The 21,087-nt window shown below is 39.2% G+C and overlaps 1 protein-coding gene across 2 annotated transcripts in view; it reads right to left on the bottom strand.

Moving 5' to 3' along the window:
* Positions 1 to 4,955: 4,955 nt before the first annotated feature.
* LOC120316275 (inositol 1,4,5-trisphosphate receptor interacting protein) overlaps positions 4,956 to 21,087 on the bottom strand; it is a 31,699-nt gene continuing 15,567 nt past the window's right edge. For both annotated transcript variants that reach the window (XM_039361655.1, XM_039361656.1), the window contains exon 2: positions 4,956 to 10,015. In XM_039361655.1, coding sequence (XP_039217589.1) covers positions 8,353 to 10,002 — 1,650 coding nt within the window. In that variant the 5' untranslated portion in view covers positions 10,003 to 10,015 and the 3' untranslated portion in view covers positions 4,956 to 8,352. The remainder of the gene's footprint in view (positions 10,016 to 21,087) is intronic.

The following is a 21,087-nucleotide window of genomic DNA, read 5'->3' as shown; positions in this document are numbered from 1 at the left end:
AAACTATGGGAAACTTTTTCAGTGGATGACAAGGTATATTGATAGCTATTGCTCCAGCATGTCATCTGATATCTTTTATGCTTTTCTCAGTCTTGATGTGTTTTGTCATTTGCTATTCAATCAGTATATAATTGCACCAAAATAGTAATTATCTGCAATAAATGTTTTCCTTTCAAAAGGAAAATGGCCAACATTGATCAGGAAGAAACGTTTTTTTTTACCATTTTTCTACCAGTCTAAATGACAATTTTGACTTTTTAGCCTTATTTATCTGTTTAGGAGAGACGTCAAAGAACTAAATGCTTGTGAGCAAATTCAGAATTTTTCCTGGAAGGATGTTGTAAGAGAAGGGGGCAGGAGAATTCCAAGAACATTGGAAGTAGATTTATACAATCACTGGCATATTTGTATCATTAGCAAGTCAAAAGATTGAACCATGGATGCTTTACATACAAAACCTGTACTGTATTATGACGCTACAGCAGCGATTCTCAATCTTCGTGTGACGGCGACCCTGTCACACGAACACGCCGCGCATGCGTGGTGCGACGTGCATGCGTGGCGCCACCCCCATGCGGATGTGCATGCGTGGCGCCACCCCCATGCGGACGTGCATGCGTGGCGCCACCCCCATGCGGATGTGCATGCGCGGCGCTCCCCATGCGCGGTGCGCGTGCGCGGTGCCCCCATGCGTGGCACGTGTGCACAGTGCACCCCATGCGCGGCACGCATGCGCGGCGGCATCCCCATGCGCGGTGCGCATGCGCGGCGGCGCCCCCTGGGGGGGAAATGGTGGATCGCGTTGTTTCGCGACCCCCGTAAAATGGTCGATCGACCCCAAATGGGGTCGTGACCCATAGGTTGAGAACCGCTGCGCTACAGGTATTCCAATTTGTATACCCTTTTTTAGGCAACTAGATAGGAAATTTGAGCAACCTGGCATGCAAAGAAAACTATTGTCCCTAGAGCAATGGTTTTTTGGTCTGCGTAGCTATTTTGAGTCTTCTGTATTGTCTTTCAGTACGGCAGAGAGATGAACCATGACTACTTTTGAAAGCCTCTAAAAATATTATGCTCACACTTGCTAAGACTGACTACAGGTATTTTTCAGTTAACAAGCACTTATTTAGCAACTGTTTGAAGCTACAACACATTGAAAAACATGAATTATGACCAGTCTTTGCCATTACAGCATCACCACAGTCATGTGACCATGATTTGAATTCTTGGTGACTAATGTGCATTTATGATGGGAACAACATCCTCAATTGCCATTTGTGATCTTCCCAGACACTTTCAGCAAACAATATCAATATATTAGTCTAATATATTTAGATGAAATCAGATTGGGGAAGGCAACTATATAAGAAGCATTTTGTTTTGTTGACTGGCACTTAAATTGAGATCAGTATGATAAATGCACACTTCTGGTTTTCATTTACTTGTATTTATCTCAGGACATGACCTTCCATCTCAGGCTTGAACTTAACTTTGTCAGTCTCAACCATCAATTTATTGTTCCATATTTAAGTCTTTGCTTTAAATCAAAGTAAAATTGGAGTGTTAGATAGTGACTCTCTAGTTCAGGTGTTAGGATTGGCTAATCATACTTGGCCGAATAAAGCATTCAGTTCAATTCTAATTGAGAGTAGTATTCTCTTCTAATTCAGGCTCCTGTTTGCTTCAGAAAATTTTGCATTGGCGTGAACTGTGATTCGTATTGCCTTACCTGGTGCTGGTCTGTAGCAGAATGAGTATTCTCCAAGTAATAATGCTTGAAAAGCAAGTTAATCTAGATAGGCACAGTTGCATCAAACATGAATCCCCACATAAACGAGATGTGCATCTACATGGTACAAGGTTGAACACATCTTTTTGGAAATTTGTGCATGTTTATTAAAGGACAGTTACAGGTTCAAAATAATAAAACAATGAACAGGTCGGACATAGAAACTTTTATGTATTTAGAAACTTTTGTGTATTTTCATTTGTTATTTAGAAAATGACTTTTGGCAAAAATAGCTTCTGTAAATATTTCCTGTAAACAGCTGAAGCAGGGATGTGAAACTGCCGGCCCGCGGGCCGGATGTGTCACCTGGAAGCCACGCCCACCCAATTGCCGGCAAGGGCAAAACTGTCCCGATATGTTGCGACATCGCGAGTTTGACATGTCTGAGCTAAAGTAACTATTCTTGTTTCTGGAATTCTTACTTGTAGAACTTGTCCCGTTCCAAAATATCTTAGATCTCTTTGCACATACTGTGTGTTGGAGATCTCCAGATTTTTAATTAATGTTCAAGCTGCGGACTGTGAAGGCCATGGCAAAATATTTATCTTTTAGTCATTTAAATATTGTATAATAAGGTAGGCTTCAGATCAATATTGGACTAAAATATCCACTTTCAGCTTCAATTTCTTTATTGATTTTGAGACTTTTAGTTGAATCCATATTTGCTTCCATTTGCACATCTTTTCCTGCGGCATTGGTTGCCATAGAACCTCTCAAAAATTTTGGGCTGCCTGGTTGCTAAACAGTTGGGAAGGTTTTCTTCAAATACTTCACTATTTTTTTTCTCCAAATGTATCTTGTGCATCTGTGAATGAAGAGTTTAGCTGGTTCATAAATTTGAAGAGCATCTAATGTCTAAAACATTTCACATTTACCTAGGTTTTCTTTTACATACATAGACAATGACTTTTGTGCAATGTTTGGAGAAAAGGTTTCCTTTTGACACATGCAGATTGTGGTTATATAAGCAATACTATACTACAATGTGGACTAGTACTGCAGGGCCAGCTAAATTTCCAGTGATTTACGAGTTCTGGATTCTACTAGGGGGAGGTTGTAGCTAATATTTTTCTTGATATTTGATATGGTGTCTTCTACAATTCCATGTAATTTCAATTTCTTAATGTGTCTCACAGCTGCAAATGCTAACTAGAAAATGTTTCAAAATATTCTTTTCCCGCTTTGTAAGTGAATTATCTTCATTTTCAAATGCCTAGACACTATTTATAGCTGCTCATGTTTCTTGAAGGTAGAAAGATCAATACCACCCGAGGAGCTATTTTTTCATTTGTGGAATTGTCTTAAATGGGTAATTTAAGTCTAATGAATCAATTACATTCTGAAGGCTTAAGGCAGGGGTGTCAAACTGCCGGCCCACGGGCCAGTTTCGTCACACAGGAGCGGCACCCACCCCATTGCCGGCAATGGCAAAAAAGCTCCGATATGTTACGCAACGTCACGTGACGTCACGAGTTTGACATGTCTGGCTTAAGGACTTTACTGCCAAGACAAGAAAAAAAAAAATCAACTGATTAAACATATGCACTTGCTCTATTGTTTTCTTAATTTAAACTTATAAATAATCCCATGTAAATTGCAAGTTATGAATTCAAATTTGCTGAATGCAATGTTTACCTTGTAGTATGTAGATGGTATCAACTCTTGTTTACTTAGGGATCCTGTAAGGGGTATGAATTGTTTATAAAGTACTTGGCATGCAAATGTATATCAGAGCTTGTCACAAAATTACCTTTGTTTGGTTCAACACTATGCTATGAAATGGAGCCAAGTTTGGTGCTCCTTTCTTACACTCAAAATTCTTTAATTCTTAATGCATTTCTTTGTATCAGGCCCTGGATGGTAGATCTTGAATGCTAGTTAAAAAAAGTTGTAGAACCTGCAAGTCTCAGGTCTGCCCATCTCAATATAGGCAAATCTGAGTTGAATGAATGGGCATTTTGTATAGATATAAAGCAATTTTTAATCTCTATAAAATTAAAATTCAAAGTTGTATTTGCATTGCTGTAGAAGGAAATATGAAATAGAAATAACTATGTGAGTAATAGAGCTACATTTAAACGGAGTCTAAAGGTATAAAGTCAAAATCAATTTAATGAACCCACATCAAGTAGAAAACACTTTGAGACTACCTTATGTTCAGACATGTTTTGTGAACTTTTGTTTCAGCCTGCAATGTGGGAAGTTTGCCAGAGGGAGGGGAAGGTGTGGTGCTGGGAACACTGCAAAAAAAAACAAAAACAAAAAAAAAAATTTGTTAGGTATACTTTTTATTGTATGGCCAAGAATCCTGTTGATGATTTAAAAAACGTGCCAACTTAAGAAAGCAATTTAAACAGACCATTGCTCTACCTTGCAGAGATTCTTGCCATTCTTGCCAGGAGTTTTAATAATTGAATATGCTAAGAACTGAATCTGGAACTTTCTATATGCACCTTCTACTCTATGTTATTTCTAAGATATCTGTGTGTACTATCAAATCTTCATGCATGATATAAAAAATCAAATACACACAAAACTTAAGTTCAAAAATAATAACTTTAGATACCATAAAACTGTGAGCTTTCAAATTGCAGTTTGTGAGGAGCCGTGCACAAGCTCACCATCTTTGCTTACGTAAAGCAAGATGGGTCACTCAGTGGCACAGACTTGAGCAGGAGCTCCTGGAAAAGGCATGTTTTTCCTAAGACTGCAGGCAGCCATCCTCCTGTATATCATGCCCAGCTGGAAATATACCGAGTATGACCCCAGAACTTCTACCAAAGTGTCCCATCCTCCCTCCAAAAAAGATTTAATATCTCCAGTTTAGGACAGCACAAGATCCATAATTGTTATTTTTATTACAGATGTCATTTTAAAGTTAAGTTTAGAAAAGAAGGAGGAAAAAAAACAAAAAGGAGACTATAAAGAATTTGTGTGTAATACTTAATTTTTTTGTTGAAATGTTTACAAAATATTTTACTTATTAAATGTATATAGGAGTTGACTCTCGATAACTGTAGGTGGCTAACAAGTAAAAATCATTTTTTGAAAAGCAGCAGAGGGCAGGACAAGAAAACAAAGGTTGGAAACTGATCAAAGAGAGAATTAAAGAGAAACTTCCTAACAGTGAGGACAAGTAACCAGTGGAACAGATTGCCTTCAGAAATCGTGGGTGCTCCATCCCTGGAGGTTTTTAAGAAGAGACTAGACAGTCACTTGCCTGAAATGATATAGGTTCTCCTGCTTGAATGTAGAGCTGGATTAGACCTCCAAGGTCACTTCCAGCTTTATTCAAATACAAGCAAAAATAGGAGATAAATATAGCAAAAAGACAGAACTAAACTGGAACAGAAAGAATCTGAGAGCTTCCCTCACATTCTCTAAAGGTCTGGGAGAACAGCCCAGTCTTGAAGCCCTTCAAAACACCAGTAAGGTGGGGCCATCTGGATCTTGTGGGGAACCTTGTTCTAGAGGGCAAGTGCTTCTATAGAGAAGAGGCACTTTTGGGGTTTCAATAAATGGCATTAACTGAAGGAACCTACAGCGTGCCAATCCTGTCACATTGAATCAGTCAGATACTGTGAGAGACAGGTGGTCCTTCAAGTAACGATGCCATGCCAGTCTTTATAAATAAAAACCAGTAAGTACCTTTAATTGCACCCATAAACTGGCAACCAACACAGCTCACGAAGCAAAGATGTTACATGGGCATACTGAGGCATATCCATCACCATCCACACTGTTGAATTCTGGATCAGTTGAAGCTTATGGGCATGGTTGATTATAATTTTGTTACCAGTGATTAGCGAGTTTATAACCCATAAATATGTATATGTAGAGCCAGTAAGGTATAGTAGTAATAATGTTAGGCTAGATAAGGCATGTCAAACTCGTGATAATGTATCGCGACTTTTTCCCCATTGCTGGCAATGGGGTGGGTGCGGTTTTGGCGTGACGCATCCGGCCCGCAGGCCAGCAGTTTGACATGCCTGGGCTAGATTGTATTCTAGTCCTGCTTTAGGTATATCCCTCTCTCTTAACCCTAGGAAGAAGTGGTAAATCACTTCTCAAAATGTTGCCAAGAAAACTACAGGGGGCAGTTGGCAGCAAGGATAAATAATTTCAGGGCCCAACTTTTAAGTGTGTATGTAACATACTCTTACTTTCAAGTTTATATAATCTGTAAATATACAAATATTTTAACATGATATGGGTATTTACATTTTACTCATATATTTATATTGTGGTACACAAATTTGTAGTCAGTTTGGAAAAAGCTGCACAAAACTCCCCCCTCCCCCCTTTATAGCATGTCAGAAATTAGAGAGAACGTTGGTTTTACTACTCAGTTACTATATGTTTTTGTTTTTTGTTTTGGCTTATTGCATGTGTATAGACCATGCTTATAGCTTAAAATGACATGAAAAAGGAATACTCATCTTTAAAGAGAGCCTATGTATTCACATTTCTTGAACCATTTTTCTGTGTTTTCTATGAATTCAGCCTTGCTTTCTTATAACTTTTGAGATAAGCAAAAGTTTTAAATTTGTATTTACTAAAACTTTAATAAAGCTTTTCACAGATGTTCAATGATACCCTGAAGAAAGGAACTCGTGGATATTTTACAACATATTTTGTTTCTCCTGAGAGACTTTGTTCAAGTGACAAAACTAGAAATAGTGCTGACAGGGAAAGATGACAGTTATTTTCCACTTCCACCATGTAATTACTTAAAATAACTGGAGACACAGAGGGCTGTTTAATAGACCTATTAACTGGAGCCTGTGTTTTACAAGGAATCAGTTATATAGCAGATTGTTGACATGAATAGAGGAAACATTTTTAAGTGCAAAAATTGCCTGCAAAAAAGAATGCTGTCAGAAAATGGATATTCTAATACCATTGATGGCACAAAGAAATTTTCAGTCTTTTTAGCAAAGTCCAGTTTTCCAGAGTCATGGTTTTTAAAAATGTAGATAGACATAAAATTTTCCAAATTTTTCCTATTGGGATTTGCATTATAGAATTTCCTTTTAAAAAAATTATGTTTTATGTGCCACCCCCCCTTTATCGATAGACATTCATATGACTGCTTTGCTCAACAACCACAATCCTGACACTCCCAGTTTTGTTCATTGAGCAATCTCTTAGATCGTTAAGTGGACAGGATGAAATTGCTGCTTGCCAGGATTTCAGCTTCATGCTAAAATTTCAGATCTCCACGCATGGAGGAAAAATCCTTCCGTGGGCTGCAGAAACCATGCTGAAATTTTCAGGTTTTGAGTGCCATTTCTGTAGCCTTCAGGATTTGGGCTCCCCTCTATTCCCTCTACAGTACTTGCAAATGTCCTTGCCAGCTTCCCCACTGACTTTCTGGGAAAGCTAGTGAAGATTGTAAATGGCAATCACTTGATCATGCAGTGTTTGGTAACCAGTTGTAAATGGGAGCCCCCTCCCAAGGGCCTAAAATGCAGTCGTTATGGGGTAGGGGGAACATAGCATTTTATGATGGCTGAAAGTGTTTACGGGCAGAAAAACATTCTTTCCAAGGATACCATAACTTTGAATGGTGGTTAAATGACCAGTCATAAATCAAGGACCATGCGTACTGTACATTTGATAAGATTGCCATACTATTTTATGTTGGGAGACTGGACTTGTTCAACTTTCATCCTCATTCTAAACAAAAGTCTTAACAAACAGCCGTGCCCCATTTTACAGTGAAAGAGCAGCTATTTATATGGGGGTGGGTGGATCAGATATATATGATGGGTGAACAGATCAGATATACATTAGGAAGCTGTTTCCAGTAGAATCTACTGATCAGAACTGGAATTTATTTTTTATTGCCTATTTAAGTTGAGATCCCTTAGAAATAAGCTGTTCCAAATTTAGTAGGACCTGCTTCTAAAGGCGTAATTTGGAATTGCACTGTCAAATGCAGGAAGTTATACTGAACCATATGTTTTGCTACATATATCTAAACCAGACATGTCAAACTCGCGACATTATGTGATGTCGTGCAACGTTATCGGGTCGGTTTTGCCATTGCCGGCAATGGGGTGGGTGCGGCTTCCGGATGATGTGTCTGGCCCGCGCGCGGGCTGGCAGTTTGACACCCTGATCTAAATGAACTTAAAATTACATTTAAAAAATCACGATAGTAGAGCTTTATGCCAATGGGAGCAGAACAAGACTGAAGATCTATTACTTAATTGTACATCCTTCTCTCATTAAATATGTTAGACCTTGTAAATAAGGCACTCTTTTTCAATCTGGCTACTGTACTTTGCTACAGCAGCAATAATAAAACACTTAACACAGATTCTACTATATTTCTAAAACTGTAATATAATAAATATATAAAAAATGTTTTTTCCTTGTTTAAATTCATTACAACAAAGAGATACACAGTGATAAAAATGTTAAAGAGTACATAAATATCAGCCAAGATCATTGGAAAGAAAATGAAAATGGTATTTGTTATACAGCCATAAATTTTACATGTATACATCTTCTCCCATGGGGAGATTTGCATATATGGTATGTCAGAGAAGGAGCTGTCAGTGCAGCTCTTTATTTAGTGGAGTTGCCTGTCCATTTGGAACATGCATGGAATATTCACTAATTAAAGCTGATGTATTTTTAAGCATTTCGTGGAACATGTCCATAGTTTTTCTGTAAGTACTTCGTTCCAGTACAAAGGGGCGGAAAAGGTTCAGTGGTTCTGCCTTTTGGAACTCCACTGGAACACCCAGTTCCTGTGGCAGATTTCTATTTCCAATGAAAAAGTGGTAAAGCCTTTTTTCTTGCAAGCTTTTCTCCAAAAAGTTGAGTACATCTTGCAGCCTGGCCTCCAGACAGTCAGAAGCCCATGCTGAACTAGGATGGATTTGTAGCAAATGCAGGATTATTGTTTTTAAATGGTAGTTTGTCAAGCTACTTGGTTCTGTTAGACTGCACTGCTTTCCATGAAGGAAAGACAAAATCTGGAGGCAACTGAGGTGGCAAGGATTAGCAGGCAAAGTCTTGGAAATAAACTGGATATATCTCTTCTCATACACAGTAAAGGTGAGAAACCAGTGAGTATTGCTGGTGGAACTCTGTGCCAAGCTGTTGAATGGAAAGTGAGAGATAAAATATACATCAGAATCTGCATATTGTACCACAGGCCTGAGATTGAATGTGATCGTTTTTCCAGACCTGAACTTAATTTTCAGGGCACCTGGAGCATCCAGGTGATTGAAAATAAGACTGAATTCATACTTGTGTGCAATTTTATTCCATCCCCTGGTAAGTGCCATCTGGAACCACGTCATAACCTGGTCAGAATCAAGATACTGAGTGTCTTTGAAGCAAAGGAGATCTTCCACATGGTTATTCTGCCTAGATTGGCTCACTTTGCTATGAAGTAGACAAAGTAAATCTTCTCCCAATTTAGTTTTATCACAGATACAACTTGATGAGTTATCATCTGTCCGGCTGATCTTTATCATACCATAACTTTCTTTGTCCGGTAGAATAGACTCTCCTGAACACCAACTCTCAAATTGGAAACAGTATGGCTCTGGAGGATTAAAGGGGACAATGAAATCACAAGTGAAAGGCTTGTTTGCTCTCCAGTTTTCGTACATGCTCCCAACTCCTATAGACTCTTCCACTTCCATGTCAGTATCTCGATTACACATGCTTCTCAAAGCTTCTAATAAGTCATCTGCAAAGCCTTCCACAAGTTCTCGGTTCCTAGCAATATCACTTGTTACATTCTGGAGGCATCTTTCATAAAAACTGTCCAATGTGACTTTGTCTGGTAGAATAAAACCTTTGAATGTTCTTCCCAGAACATTAATTTCATCATCTTCTTTAGTATAATCTTGCCAGTTCCCTTCCTGGTAATCCTGTCTCCAGAATTCAATCAGAAGGAAGACTATCATGGACAATGCAGTCCAGAAATTCCAAGAAAGTGAATCATGGTCGTACTGTTTTTCTGGTCCAGTCTTCTCCTCTGAGGAATCCACTGAAACTTCTTGTGCTGCTAATTCCTGCTCCAGTTTCAGCTGCTCTAACCTCAGGTTCTCCTCACGCTCTTTCATCTTTTCAATGATTTCTTCTGTGTTTTCAAAAACAGTAACATTTTCCTTTGGGAAGAGAAATGGATGGTTGACAATAGCTGTGATTACCACCAAGCACACCCGGAAGAATCCAGCCGGCATAATAAAATCTTATCTGTGAGAGAGACAGAGAAATATAGTTAGTTTTGCTGATAATGGCACATAGATATGAAGAAGGATATTACTGGCATTGCTGAAATAACTGTCTAGCACTTTTCTTTTCTCTAGTATATTTCAGGAATTTACTTAAAGAGAACAGGTACTACCAAGAGAAAAATATCAATTTCAAGCAAAATTTAATTATAAACTACACAAGAAGATTAAAGGAAACACATGGCAATGTTCATTTTGCCAATGCTCCATTTAATATTGCTACAATGATGAAGTGTATGAAGATTGTTTCCATTGGTGTCAAAAGACCACGGTAAATTTATTTTTTGGTTAATGAGATACTGTACAAAAATATGATTCCTGTGAAATTTCAGAAGGAACAAAAAACAGAACAAAACAAAACCCCTTAATTGATTGTATATATGTATGTCCTAAGGCTGTATTAGTTCTTACTGTTTTTCATGTTGATCTCTCATCTGGGCATCATTAAAAGGCTAACAACTGTGTGCATTCTAAAATAAGAGGAAAAAAGAGCTTTCTTAAGATAGAAAACTGTATTACCTCTCCTAGTACAAGTACACTGTATTTACAATAGCCTTAAACCCCTATTTATTTCCCCTTTGTATTTATAACTGTTTTGCTTTTAAACTTTCATTGAGTCAAACATTCTTCAGTGAGGAAATTGCTAGCTTACATAAGCATTTCAATTACTCACACGTGTGTGAACTGATTAATACTTCTTATTTTTCATAAAGCACTATCTACAGAAACTGATCTTAGATCATTCACATAAGCAACTTAAAATGGATATAGTATTTTATGTTATAGTATTATGCAACCAACACTTTACATATGAAACAGTTCTGGCTAATAAATCATATTAGTTTTAATATATCTGTCCTCTAAAAAGCATAGGCTAGAGTTTCAATCAGACAGCAGTTATGAAAACTGGATCTAAGTGAGTAGCCATGCAAATTATGAAGTAAGTCATGGTAGCCAGTCATCTGACAACTCTGTCAGGCAAGAAAATCTCTTGAAATTGTTGCTCTGGTTATTAATAAGGTCCTGGACTTAATTAAAAATGCTTAAAGCAGACTTAAAGCTCTTTAGAATGCAGCACTGAACTGAAATAGTTCAGGCAAAGCCCTGTCAAAATCATTTAGATAATGATTTTGTCTTGCTCCATTCATTTAGATAAGGCCTGTTTTAGGTCCTCCTACAAATGAAGTTCATGGAGAGTGGGCCAGAGGATAAGACCTTCTCAGTGGTGGCTCCCATTTTATTGAAGACTCTCCTACTAAAGGAAAGGACAACTCCTACTGTATACAGGTAGTACTAAGATTATGATCACTCATTCAGCGGCTGTTCAAATGTTCATGACAGCACTGAAGGAAGGGGACTTGTGATTGGTCTGTAAAATTTCAGCTCTTGCAATATTCTCATGGTCATTATTCAGGTACTTGGCAACCAGCTTGTAATTACAGTACAATGGTTGCAGCATTCTACAGGCACATGATTGTCATCTGCTACACAAGGAAAGTCAATAGGAAGTCAGCAGGTCGTTAAGTCGCTCCCATTACTTTTTTGCTTCCTCATGCTTCTTAGTGCCTGGCCATGGCATCTGCCCATGCTCTGTAGTTTGCTGCTTGCAACAGTTGCTTTCTGGGACAACAACCAACCCATTTACCCATTCATGCTCCATAGCACCTGCCTGTAGCACCCACCAGCCCTTCTGTGGCTTTAACCTATAGCTCTCACCCATCAACCTACTTGCCTGAGGTTCCTGCCTTTCCCCAGATCACAGTATTTCCTGGATTGCTGTTGCTATGCAATGGGGCCATGTGGCATCTCCTGCTTTACAACCACATTGCATAGTGATGGAAATTCCAGTCCTAATTGCTATCATAACCTAACCACTACCTGTAGTCATTTTGAAAATTAAAAAAGCATTTTCCAGGGGCCATTTGGCCTTTATGTTAGTTTTAACTAAATGATGCTTATGTTGTGCTGGATTTTTATTTATTTTTATTGTGCACATGTGACTTTTAATGTTTTTGTCTTGATTTTGTAACAACATTGTAGAGTCACAGTTGATGTTTGATTTTTTCCCCAAGGATGGCCCCACAAATACATGAATAAATCTAAATTATCTAAATGAGTAGCTAGATTATTAATTATTAAATTTATATGCTACCTATCTTGCAGTTCAAGGCAACTCTGAGAAGCTTATAATGTAATAAAAACACAGATAAAAACAGTTATAAATATAAAAACAGATTAAAATTACAAAATATTAAAACAAAAATATTAGAGCGGAGCAGTGATGCTGTCTTCTTGTGTTAATGAACCAACCACCTCTAGCCAACAATGGAACAATGCATTCTTATGGCCAAAACTATCTTCCCCAAAGCTGAGACAGACAGAAGAGTCCTAATTTCATCCTCAAGGGATATTATCACTATTTTGAAGTTGTGTGCAAATAAGAACAATTAGTAATCTTCACATGACTGAATATAGTATAATATAGTAATCATTAGGCCTGGAAACACCAAGTTCAAATCCACTATGACTATGGTAATATAGTGGGTCACTGCTTCTTAGCTCAACCTATTTCATGAGCTAGTGTTCTGGGGATAAAATGAAGAACACCCCCGTCCCCCAACTATCTTCCAAAACCTGGAAAAGATAGGAGACAAATAAGCAAAAAAATTCAACATCAAACCTTCCACTACCAACTGGATCTCAGCTTTACATTCCAAAAGTGCCATGTTTATTATGGAAAGAACATTTGGGAGTTGGTGCAGTTATCCATTATTGGCAGGCTCTACCTCAGTCTGTGCCAACCTGGATGAGCTGGAACAATAATTGTCAGGATCCCCAACCAAAATGGCCAATTCTGAGAGTTGCAGTCCCAGATGTCCATGTGGGGAAGGCTGTTCTGTATCATGTGAATTGCTTCAGAAAAGCACAGGATTGAATAAATTATGGAAAGAAAATCACAATTTCTGTTATCTGTGAAGCAGAATTCAGATGACTATATGTAAAGGACTAGATAAACCTGCTCTTGCAGATCCTGAGAAGCAAAAAAAAAAAAAAAAAAAAAAAAAAACAGATTTACTTGTTATATCACTGGTATGCTGGATTTTCCTAGCGAAATGATAAATTGCAGAAGATTCAGAGACTATTGCAAACCAGAATTCTAGAGGCAGGGGCTTACAAACTACATTTTAACAACAAACAGAGGGAATTGGAACAAAAAAAAAATGAATGTTGCCTATTGCGATTATATGTATTAGATTTTTATATAATAGGTGGAAAAAAGGAAGTTTTGCCAAGAATTTAGAGAGATAGAGCACAATGGTATAAATTTGGTGATCCAGAAAGGGCCCTGAAGGATGACGACCTTTTAACTGATCACTACCAAAAGCATACTGATCCAGGGTGAGGCATGTTAGCTGCTGGCTTGACTTAGAAAACAAGAAATATATGAAATGTGTGTGGAAGTAGGTTATTTAAATAGGGAATAGTCAAAGATTATGTGTTCAAATTCAGCTGCTTGGAATGGTGCCTAAGTCTATCATCTGCCTAGCTAATACAGCATTATAAGTTTTCTTGCATTACAAAAATATTTGGTTCCTTTATATATTTGTGTACTTTCTGAAACAAAATGCTTCACTCTGCAGTGTAGCAAGCTTGGCTTGAGGTTATACTTTTAAATACAAGTAGCAGCCAAGGCAGTTCAACAATTATGACTTGGGATTCAGTCTGGGGAGATTTAAGTTCAGATCTACTCTCAGTCACTAAAGGAACTGGGCTGGTTGCTATTCTCATCCCAGCCCACCTCATACAGTTATTTTGGAGGAAAATCAGATGAAGTACTAGTTAAGTACAGAAACTTGAAATCCTGGGCAAATTATGGAATATAATTCATAAATATAAACAAGAATTAGGCCACCTTTGCTTTGAACATGTAATAGTCCAAGAAAAATAAAAACCTGTTCCTGGTTTGGGATAATTTTCATAAGATACTCAGGAAAAATTAGATATCTAATTTAAAGGAGGGGTCCCCAACTCCCGGTCTGTGGCATGCCGGAAACCGAGCTGCATAAACAAGCAAAGCCCCATCCATTGGATGCAGGCAGCACACGAAACCACATCTCCGGTGCACAGAAAAATCTCTCTCCACGGAACTGGTCCCTGGTGCCCAAAAGATTGGGGGCCTCCAATTTATAGGGCAGATATCTTTCTCTCCACCCAATGTCACTGAGGAGTTTAAAAATTAAGCTAGAAATTACATAGTCAGTCTGCAATCTTTATCTGTTCACAAAAAATCTCCAGGATTTCCTTTTCTGGGCTGTTATTAAAAATAGAATAGTATGCAGTATGCATGCATTGAGAAGCAAATATAACACTGCCAGTGCTATCCTCTCTGAGGCATCGTGATCTCAGACCAGAGCAAATGGATGTGGTGTGATTAGGAAGCACTGTGTCTAATTAATAAGATTATAAAATAATTTAAATAAAGATTAGAGGGCAAGTTTTCATGGCCATTGAAATTATTTTGGGATACAGCTGTGAGAGACAATGAATATAAGCTAATATTTTGCAAGTGACTATCAACCTACATTCATTGCCTCACACAGTATTATCCTGAACTAATTTTAACAAAGCATAATTGTACATAATTAAGATGTGAAAAACAATGTGCATTTAAACAGGTCCAGCAGTGGCTCTTTACAAACATCCCATCAGGCTGATGGAACTTTTTGGTTGGTCTGCCCCAAATGGATGATGAATTTTGATGTATACATGAAGGTGTTTATAGTTCTCCTGATAGCTTTAATGGGCAGTTCTGGTTTTGGATGTAGTTTTGAAAAGCAATCCCCATAGCAATCCCAAGAAGACTATTAATTAACAAAAGAACTTAGGAAAATGAAGTGGTTGAAAAGATGTCTAGATTGATGCTGGCAGAAAGCCAAAAAGAATGTGACTAAGCACTGGTAAAAGCTTATCTTAGAGCCTACATACTGGTAATTCTAAGAAATGCACTGAAACATCATTTCTTTCTCTACACTCTTGCATGGTAGGCTCTTTGAGGGATGAATGAGCAGAATAAGATCTTGAGGCTCACTGGGTGGTTTTGTAGATTTCATGATGGCTAGAGTTATTTACATTTGCTTTAGGACAGATGCAAGTTGTGCAGAATTCAATGTGTGTCAGACTATATCTTGAAATGCCATGTGGGATTCTAGACTGACAAAGTGGTCAAGGTTTTTTGGAACAGGGTTTTCTTTTCTGGAACATCATCTATAGCTTGGATATAAGGTGTTTCATGTTTCTTTGGGCACATAGATGGTGTAATGGACAGAAGACATAACCCTGAGGAACAGGAAGAAGAGCTGAAAACTAGGCAACAACAGATAAAATATAACTGACTCTGGGATAGAAATGTAATTTGGGAAAGCATCTCAGACAAGGCTCTTCTAGTCTTCAGGTAGATAGAGAGAGGGAGAAGCACATTCAGACCTGCAAGATTCTATTACTATAACCTTATAATAAAAGTAGTGTTAAAATGGGAAAAAGACAAATAGCTATTATCTTGTTATGTTTTTACAAATAGAATGAAATTTATGACCTTAAGAAATGCACAAAAGGTGCTAAATTTCTTAGAAATGAGAGCAAGATTTTTTCAAGCTTTTTAAAATATCAGTTTTATGCATACTCTGTCACAGCAAAATGAAATGAAATCTGTAATATTTCACCTGCTCTATGTTCAACAAATTTCATATATGGAGAATAGAGGGTTGTATAAAACATAGGGATAGTTGAATTAGAAGGTGTTAATTGACTGTTAGAAGGGAGGGTAAAATGCTAAATAACAATTAGGTGGACAAATGGTAAAATTAGGTACATCTGTCTGCTCTCAAGATCAAGGCTGGGACTGGGATAAATAGTGATCTGCTCACAAGGATCACTCTGATTTAAAGATATTAACAACTTAAAAGAGTGCAGAATTCTTTCTTCATGGTATTTTATATATATGACAGAAGCTTCCCCCCCCCCTTTTCAGTATGACTACAGCATTGTTTCCATTTGCAAGAATAGACTCCAAGTGGAGTTTTGCAAATACCCACATATGGAACAGAATGAATTTGCCACAGCATTCCATCTTGAGTACTGTATATGAAAATTGATTTCACAATCTTTTAATTTAGTCTGGAAGTCAAGCTTTAGCCAGATTCAGAGCACAAATTTAGCAGGATGAGAACAGCATTCGGAAACAAACTACAGCCCAATTCTGCTGCAGGCGGGGAAAGCCATATGCCAAGAAAACAGCAAGACAAGCCTGTAGATACCTCCTTAGGCAATGTATCATTTTAACAAGAAGTGATGTAGTGCCTTAATGCTCCATCAGCATTCATCTTTGAAAGTAAAGGTGTGGTTAATTTCCTTGTGTATAAGAAGTATGATGCATAATCCCCTTAATCTCAGTGCTGACAAACACAATAAGCTTGTTTAATATTTGTCGGTCTGCCTGTGCTTGCCAACTGGCGAGTAGCATTAGCTAGAACAGTGGTTCTCAACCTTCCTAATGCCGCGACCCTTTAATACAGTTCCTCATGTTGTGGTGATCCCCAACCCCCCATCCAGCTGGCCGGAGGGGGTATCAAAAACTTGACCCCCCCCCAAAAAGGAAAAAATGGGAAAGTTATAGGTAGTCCTCGACTTACAACAATTCGCTTAGTGACTGTTTGACGTTACAGCACTGAAAAAGCGAATTATGATCATTTTTCACACTTATGATTGTTGCAGCATCCCCAGGCTCATGTGATTTACATTCGGATGCTTGACAACTGATTCATACTTATGACATTCACAGTGTCCCAGAGTCACGTGATCAATGGCCAGGGGGCATGGCCAGCTGATCACTTAGGTTGCAGAGTGCCTGTGGGGGGAATCTGTGGGTCTCTGGGATGGGACTGGGGTGGGTGCCAGGATCGGGGCGAGCCTCTACAGCTGATCCGCGCTTCTGCAGCTGTAGCTGTTCTCCTTGGCTCCTGCTCACAAACTTGCTCACTAGAAAACATGTGCTTGGTAATTTAGCAGAAGCGCGAATCAGCTGTAGCCCAGCGCTGATCCTGGAGCTTCTGCTAACTTCCCACCCTTCTCTCCCTTCCTTCCTTTTCTTCCTTTCCTTCACCTCCCTCTTAGTCTCTTCCTCCTTCCCTCCCTCTCCCATTGTCCCTTCCTTCCTTCTCCTCCTTCACCTCCTTCTTAGTCTCTTCCTCCTTCCCACCCTCATATTATGCCTTTCTTCCTTTCCTTCCCCTCCCTTAGTCTCTTCCTCCTTCCCTCCCTCTCCCATTGTCCCTTCCTCCCTTCTTTCCTTTCCTTCACCTCCTTCTTAGACTCTTCCTCCTTCCCTCCCTTTCCCATTGTCCCTTTTCTTTCCTCTCCCTTAGTCTCTTCCTCCTTCCCTCCCTCTCTCCTCTTGTCCCTTCCTTCCTTCCTTCTTTGTCCCTTCCTCCCTTCCCTTGTTCCTCCCTTCCTTCCCTCTCATTGTTCCTTACTTCCCTCCCTCTTCGTCCCTTCATTCCTCCTCCTCTCCGTGCCCAGAAAGGGACAAGGAGAGGGGGATAGGCTGCCAGTGTGGCTGGGGGCTTTACTGCCAGCAAACCTGCCTGTGCACAGGCAGAGACAGAAGAGAGCTCACCCAGCTCACTTGCTCAGCTTCGCCGAAAGGCATGCCCCTTGCTAAGTTAGCAGAAGCTCCAGGATCAGCGCTGGGCTACAGCTGATTCGCGCTTCTGCTAAATTACCAAGCACATGTTTTCTAGTGAGCAAGTTTGTGAGCAGGAGCCAAGGAGAACAGCTACAGCTGCAGAAGCGCGGATCAGCTGTAGAGGCTCGCCCCGATCCTGGAAAAGAGGGAAGGAAGGAAGGAAAGACGGAAGGGACAAGGGGGAGAGAGAGGGAAGGAGGGACAAAGAGGAGGCGAAAGGAAGGAAGGGACAAGGGGGAGAGGCAGGGAAAGAGGGACAAAAAGGGAGGCAAAGAAAGGAAGGAAGGAAAGAAGGGACAATGGGAGAGGGAGGGAAGGAGGAAGAGACCAAGAGGGAGGGAAGGAAAGGAAGTTCCAGCCAGGAGAGGCTGGCCAGCCTGGCTGCCAAGAAACAGAAGAGTGCAAAGCCAAGGAGAAGAAAGTGGCGGTTTCCTCCCAAAGCGGGCTCCTTTTCTCCACCCCTTCCCTGGGTTTATGGAGAATTTCTCGGCAACAACACTGGCAGGTGCTGCTTCGAGCCTGCCAAGAGCTTTCTCGCCCCCTTTGCTTCTTCCCCCTCCCCCGCTTTCGTGAGGATTGTGGCACCCTTGGGAAGCCAATCGTGCTTTGAAGCTTAGGAGAGGAGGAAGAGTCCCTTCCTCCTTCCCTCCCTCTTGTGTCAGCTGGCGCACGTTCGGGGGTCGCCAGCTGACGGGCGCAGGAGTTGGGTGCTGCAGCAGCCTCCCCTTTGCTGACCTGCGTGCACGAGAAGAAGTCAATCCAGTTGCTGCACAATGAGTCTCTGGGGAGGGGGGGGTCTTGCTCTGCGCCTGTGCTCTTCATGCGCCCCCTGCAGGGCACATTTGGTAGAGTTCGTGCAGACTGCCGCCAAGCAGCATATTTTCCACAAACAAGAGAAGGCGGTTGACAAACCCTAAGACCATCGGAAATATGTGTTTTCCAATGGTCTTAGGCGACCCCTGTGAAAGGCTCATGTGACGCCCAAAAGGGTCACGACCCACAGGTTGAGAACCGCTGAGCTAGAATAAAGCATAATCAAATTATACTCCAATTGTGAGGTGTGTTAGAAAGAGGGTGGCAGTAAGCACATGCTCTATAGTTCTTTATTTGGTTTCTGCTCTGCAGTGATTAAACTGTTCAGTTTTTATTCTGCTGCTAATTTTGAGATAGGAAAAAGCCTTGAGGATTTGTTTTGAGACCATATGGGTCTTTTTAATTTTTTCTCCAAGCTTTGTGTATTCCTAAGACATCTGTTGCAATCTCAAAAGAGAGGTAACATTTGCAGGAAGATCATAGACCGCAGGGCTGCAATTTGCCCATTAATGGTGCATAAAGAAGCAGTTTTTGCAACAACAGGGAGATCCTTGTATGGATGTTGCTCCAGCTAGGACTGTAAACAGACTGCGTAATTTTGCTCTCCCTTTGAATGTTCTGGCGATATTGCGGGATCCAATCTTCCTTCTAGCCAAGTTCCCTGAAGATGGGCTCCAGCATAAGTCCAAAAGCTTGGAAGACAAAAACTCTAGTCCCAAGGACCAACTCAGATTGGATCTTGCAACATTATCCTGGGACATGTGTATTCGCCTTCATTCTCTGCCGATAGGTTTTTTTTTTTTTTTTAAATGTGATGAATGCATGTTAAACTAAAGAAATCTTTATATAGAAACAAAACATTTGAAGATTCATGCATTGGCAGTTGATTACACAGATTTTAAACCAAGTATGATTTTAAACACCAATTAAAATTAGAGTGGACTGGAGACATTAAACTTAAGAGTGGGGATTGCTGTAATGAGTTGGTTGCTGGTATGCAAGTGAGCAGAAAATGTCTGGATTCAAAAACTCGCAACATATAAAAAACCTTGGGAACTACAAAATATTTAAACTGTCAAGTCATAGACTTAACTGTACCAAAATAAAGGTTCCCACTGTCATAGGAGAGGAGAAGGAAGACTTTCAAACAAGTGTTTACATGAACAGGATTACAGCAGAGATCTATGTCCTCTAGAGTGTAAAAATAGTATAGGTAAGCATAATTTAATGTTTGATTGATACACAAAATACAATTAAGTTAAACTACTCTTCCATTTGGAATTATACCAATAAAAAGGAAAATAGGACTGTGTGAACTGAAACAGAGGATAGGATTATTTTCATACAACTAAACCAAGATATAGCATTACAGAAAAAGTGTTAATATTAAGGGTGAATGTTAATCACAGATACCTATACTCTATTTAATCCAGTTATATGAATTATTTAAGTCAGAGAATTAAAAAATATTCATAAGTTTTGTATAACCTTCCTGACATACTTTTTGTAAACATCTCATATACAGCTTTCCTGAATAAATATAGTATATACTTAGAAGTCTAGGTTAAATTTCCTTATATTCTTTGTTATTATCTGATTTTTCTCAAATGCTAAAAAACGTATTTGGCATAGACCATAAAGAAAATGATCTTGAGGGACACAGGCAAAAACCATTACATAAGCAAAGAGGTATTAAGAAGAGACTCAGGCAGGATCTTCCCTTATTGTTTGGGATATGAGAAGAAGGGTGGATAAAAGTTCGCAAGACTCTATTAATATATTGCCGCTTGTTTCTCCTTATGGCGTCTGTTTCCTGATGTTGTCTACATCAAAGGGCTGACATTTGGTAAACAGGTTTCCCAGTTGTATATGAAAATTGTTGAGATGCTGATTATGAAGTAACAAGAATCCATTTCTTTTAACTGCAAAGTTAGGTTTTTTTTTCTTAACTAAAAATGTATAAACAAGTCTTGGATGTTTTATGCCTTATTGAACTGCTAATCACTGTTTCCGCATAGAAGTACCAAGAAAAAAGTAACAACATCTTTCCAAGGCATTTTCACAGCTATAAAGAAGATGTAGGTACACGAATGAAATGCTCTGTTCCATATTTCTGAAGTACTACTTAGCATTATATGCAAATCAGCCAGCTATAGTGCATATGGATTTCAAAATCATATTGCACCTCATTATGTACAGCTCACACAGGAATCAGGAAGAACCAAAATGTTATATAAGCTGTTTTAGTAGCATCTGCTTCCCCTTCTCTGCTGGTATTATAAAAATAATTACCTGGACATTCAAGTGATCCATAAAAGAATGCAGTTAAAACTTTCAAACATAGTACATTCTAGCTTAGAAAATCACTAAGCAAGATTATTACATATAAAACATCATAAAGGATGCACTGGATCTAACTCAAATGCAAGCCCAGTGCAACATTTTATACAAATAGAATAAATTGTATGAAATCTGCTTAC

This window comes from Crotalus tigris, unplaced genomic scaffold (genome assembly GCF_016545835.1).
Source record: "Crotalus tigris isolate CLP2741 ecotype Arizona unplaced genomic scaffold, ASM1654583v1 scf7180000019328.220996217465:2438092, whole genome shotgun sequence".
NCBI lineage: Eukaryota > Metazoa > Chordata > Lepidosauria > Squamata > Viperidae > Crotalus > Crotalus tigris.
The sequence above is the reverse complement of the archived record's forward strand: the minus strand, read 5'-3'. Positions and strand labels throughout refer to the sequence as shown.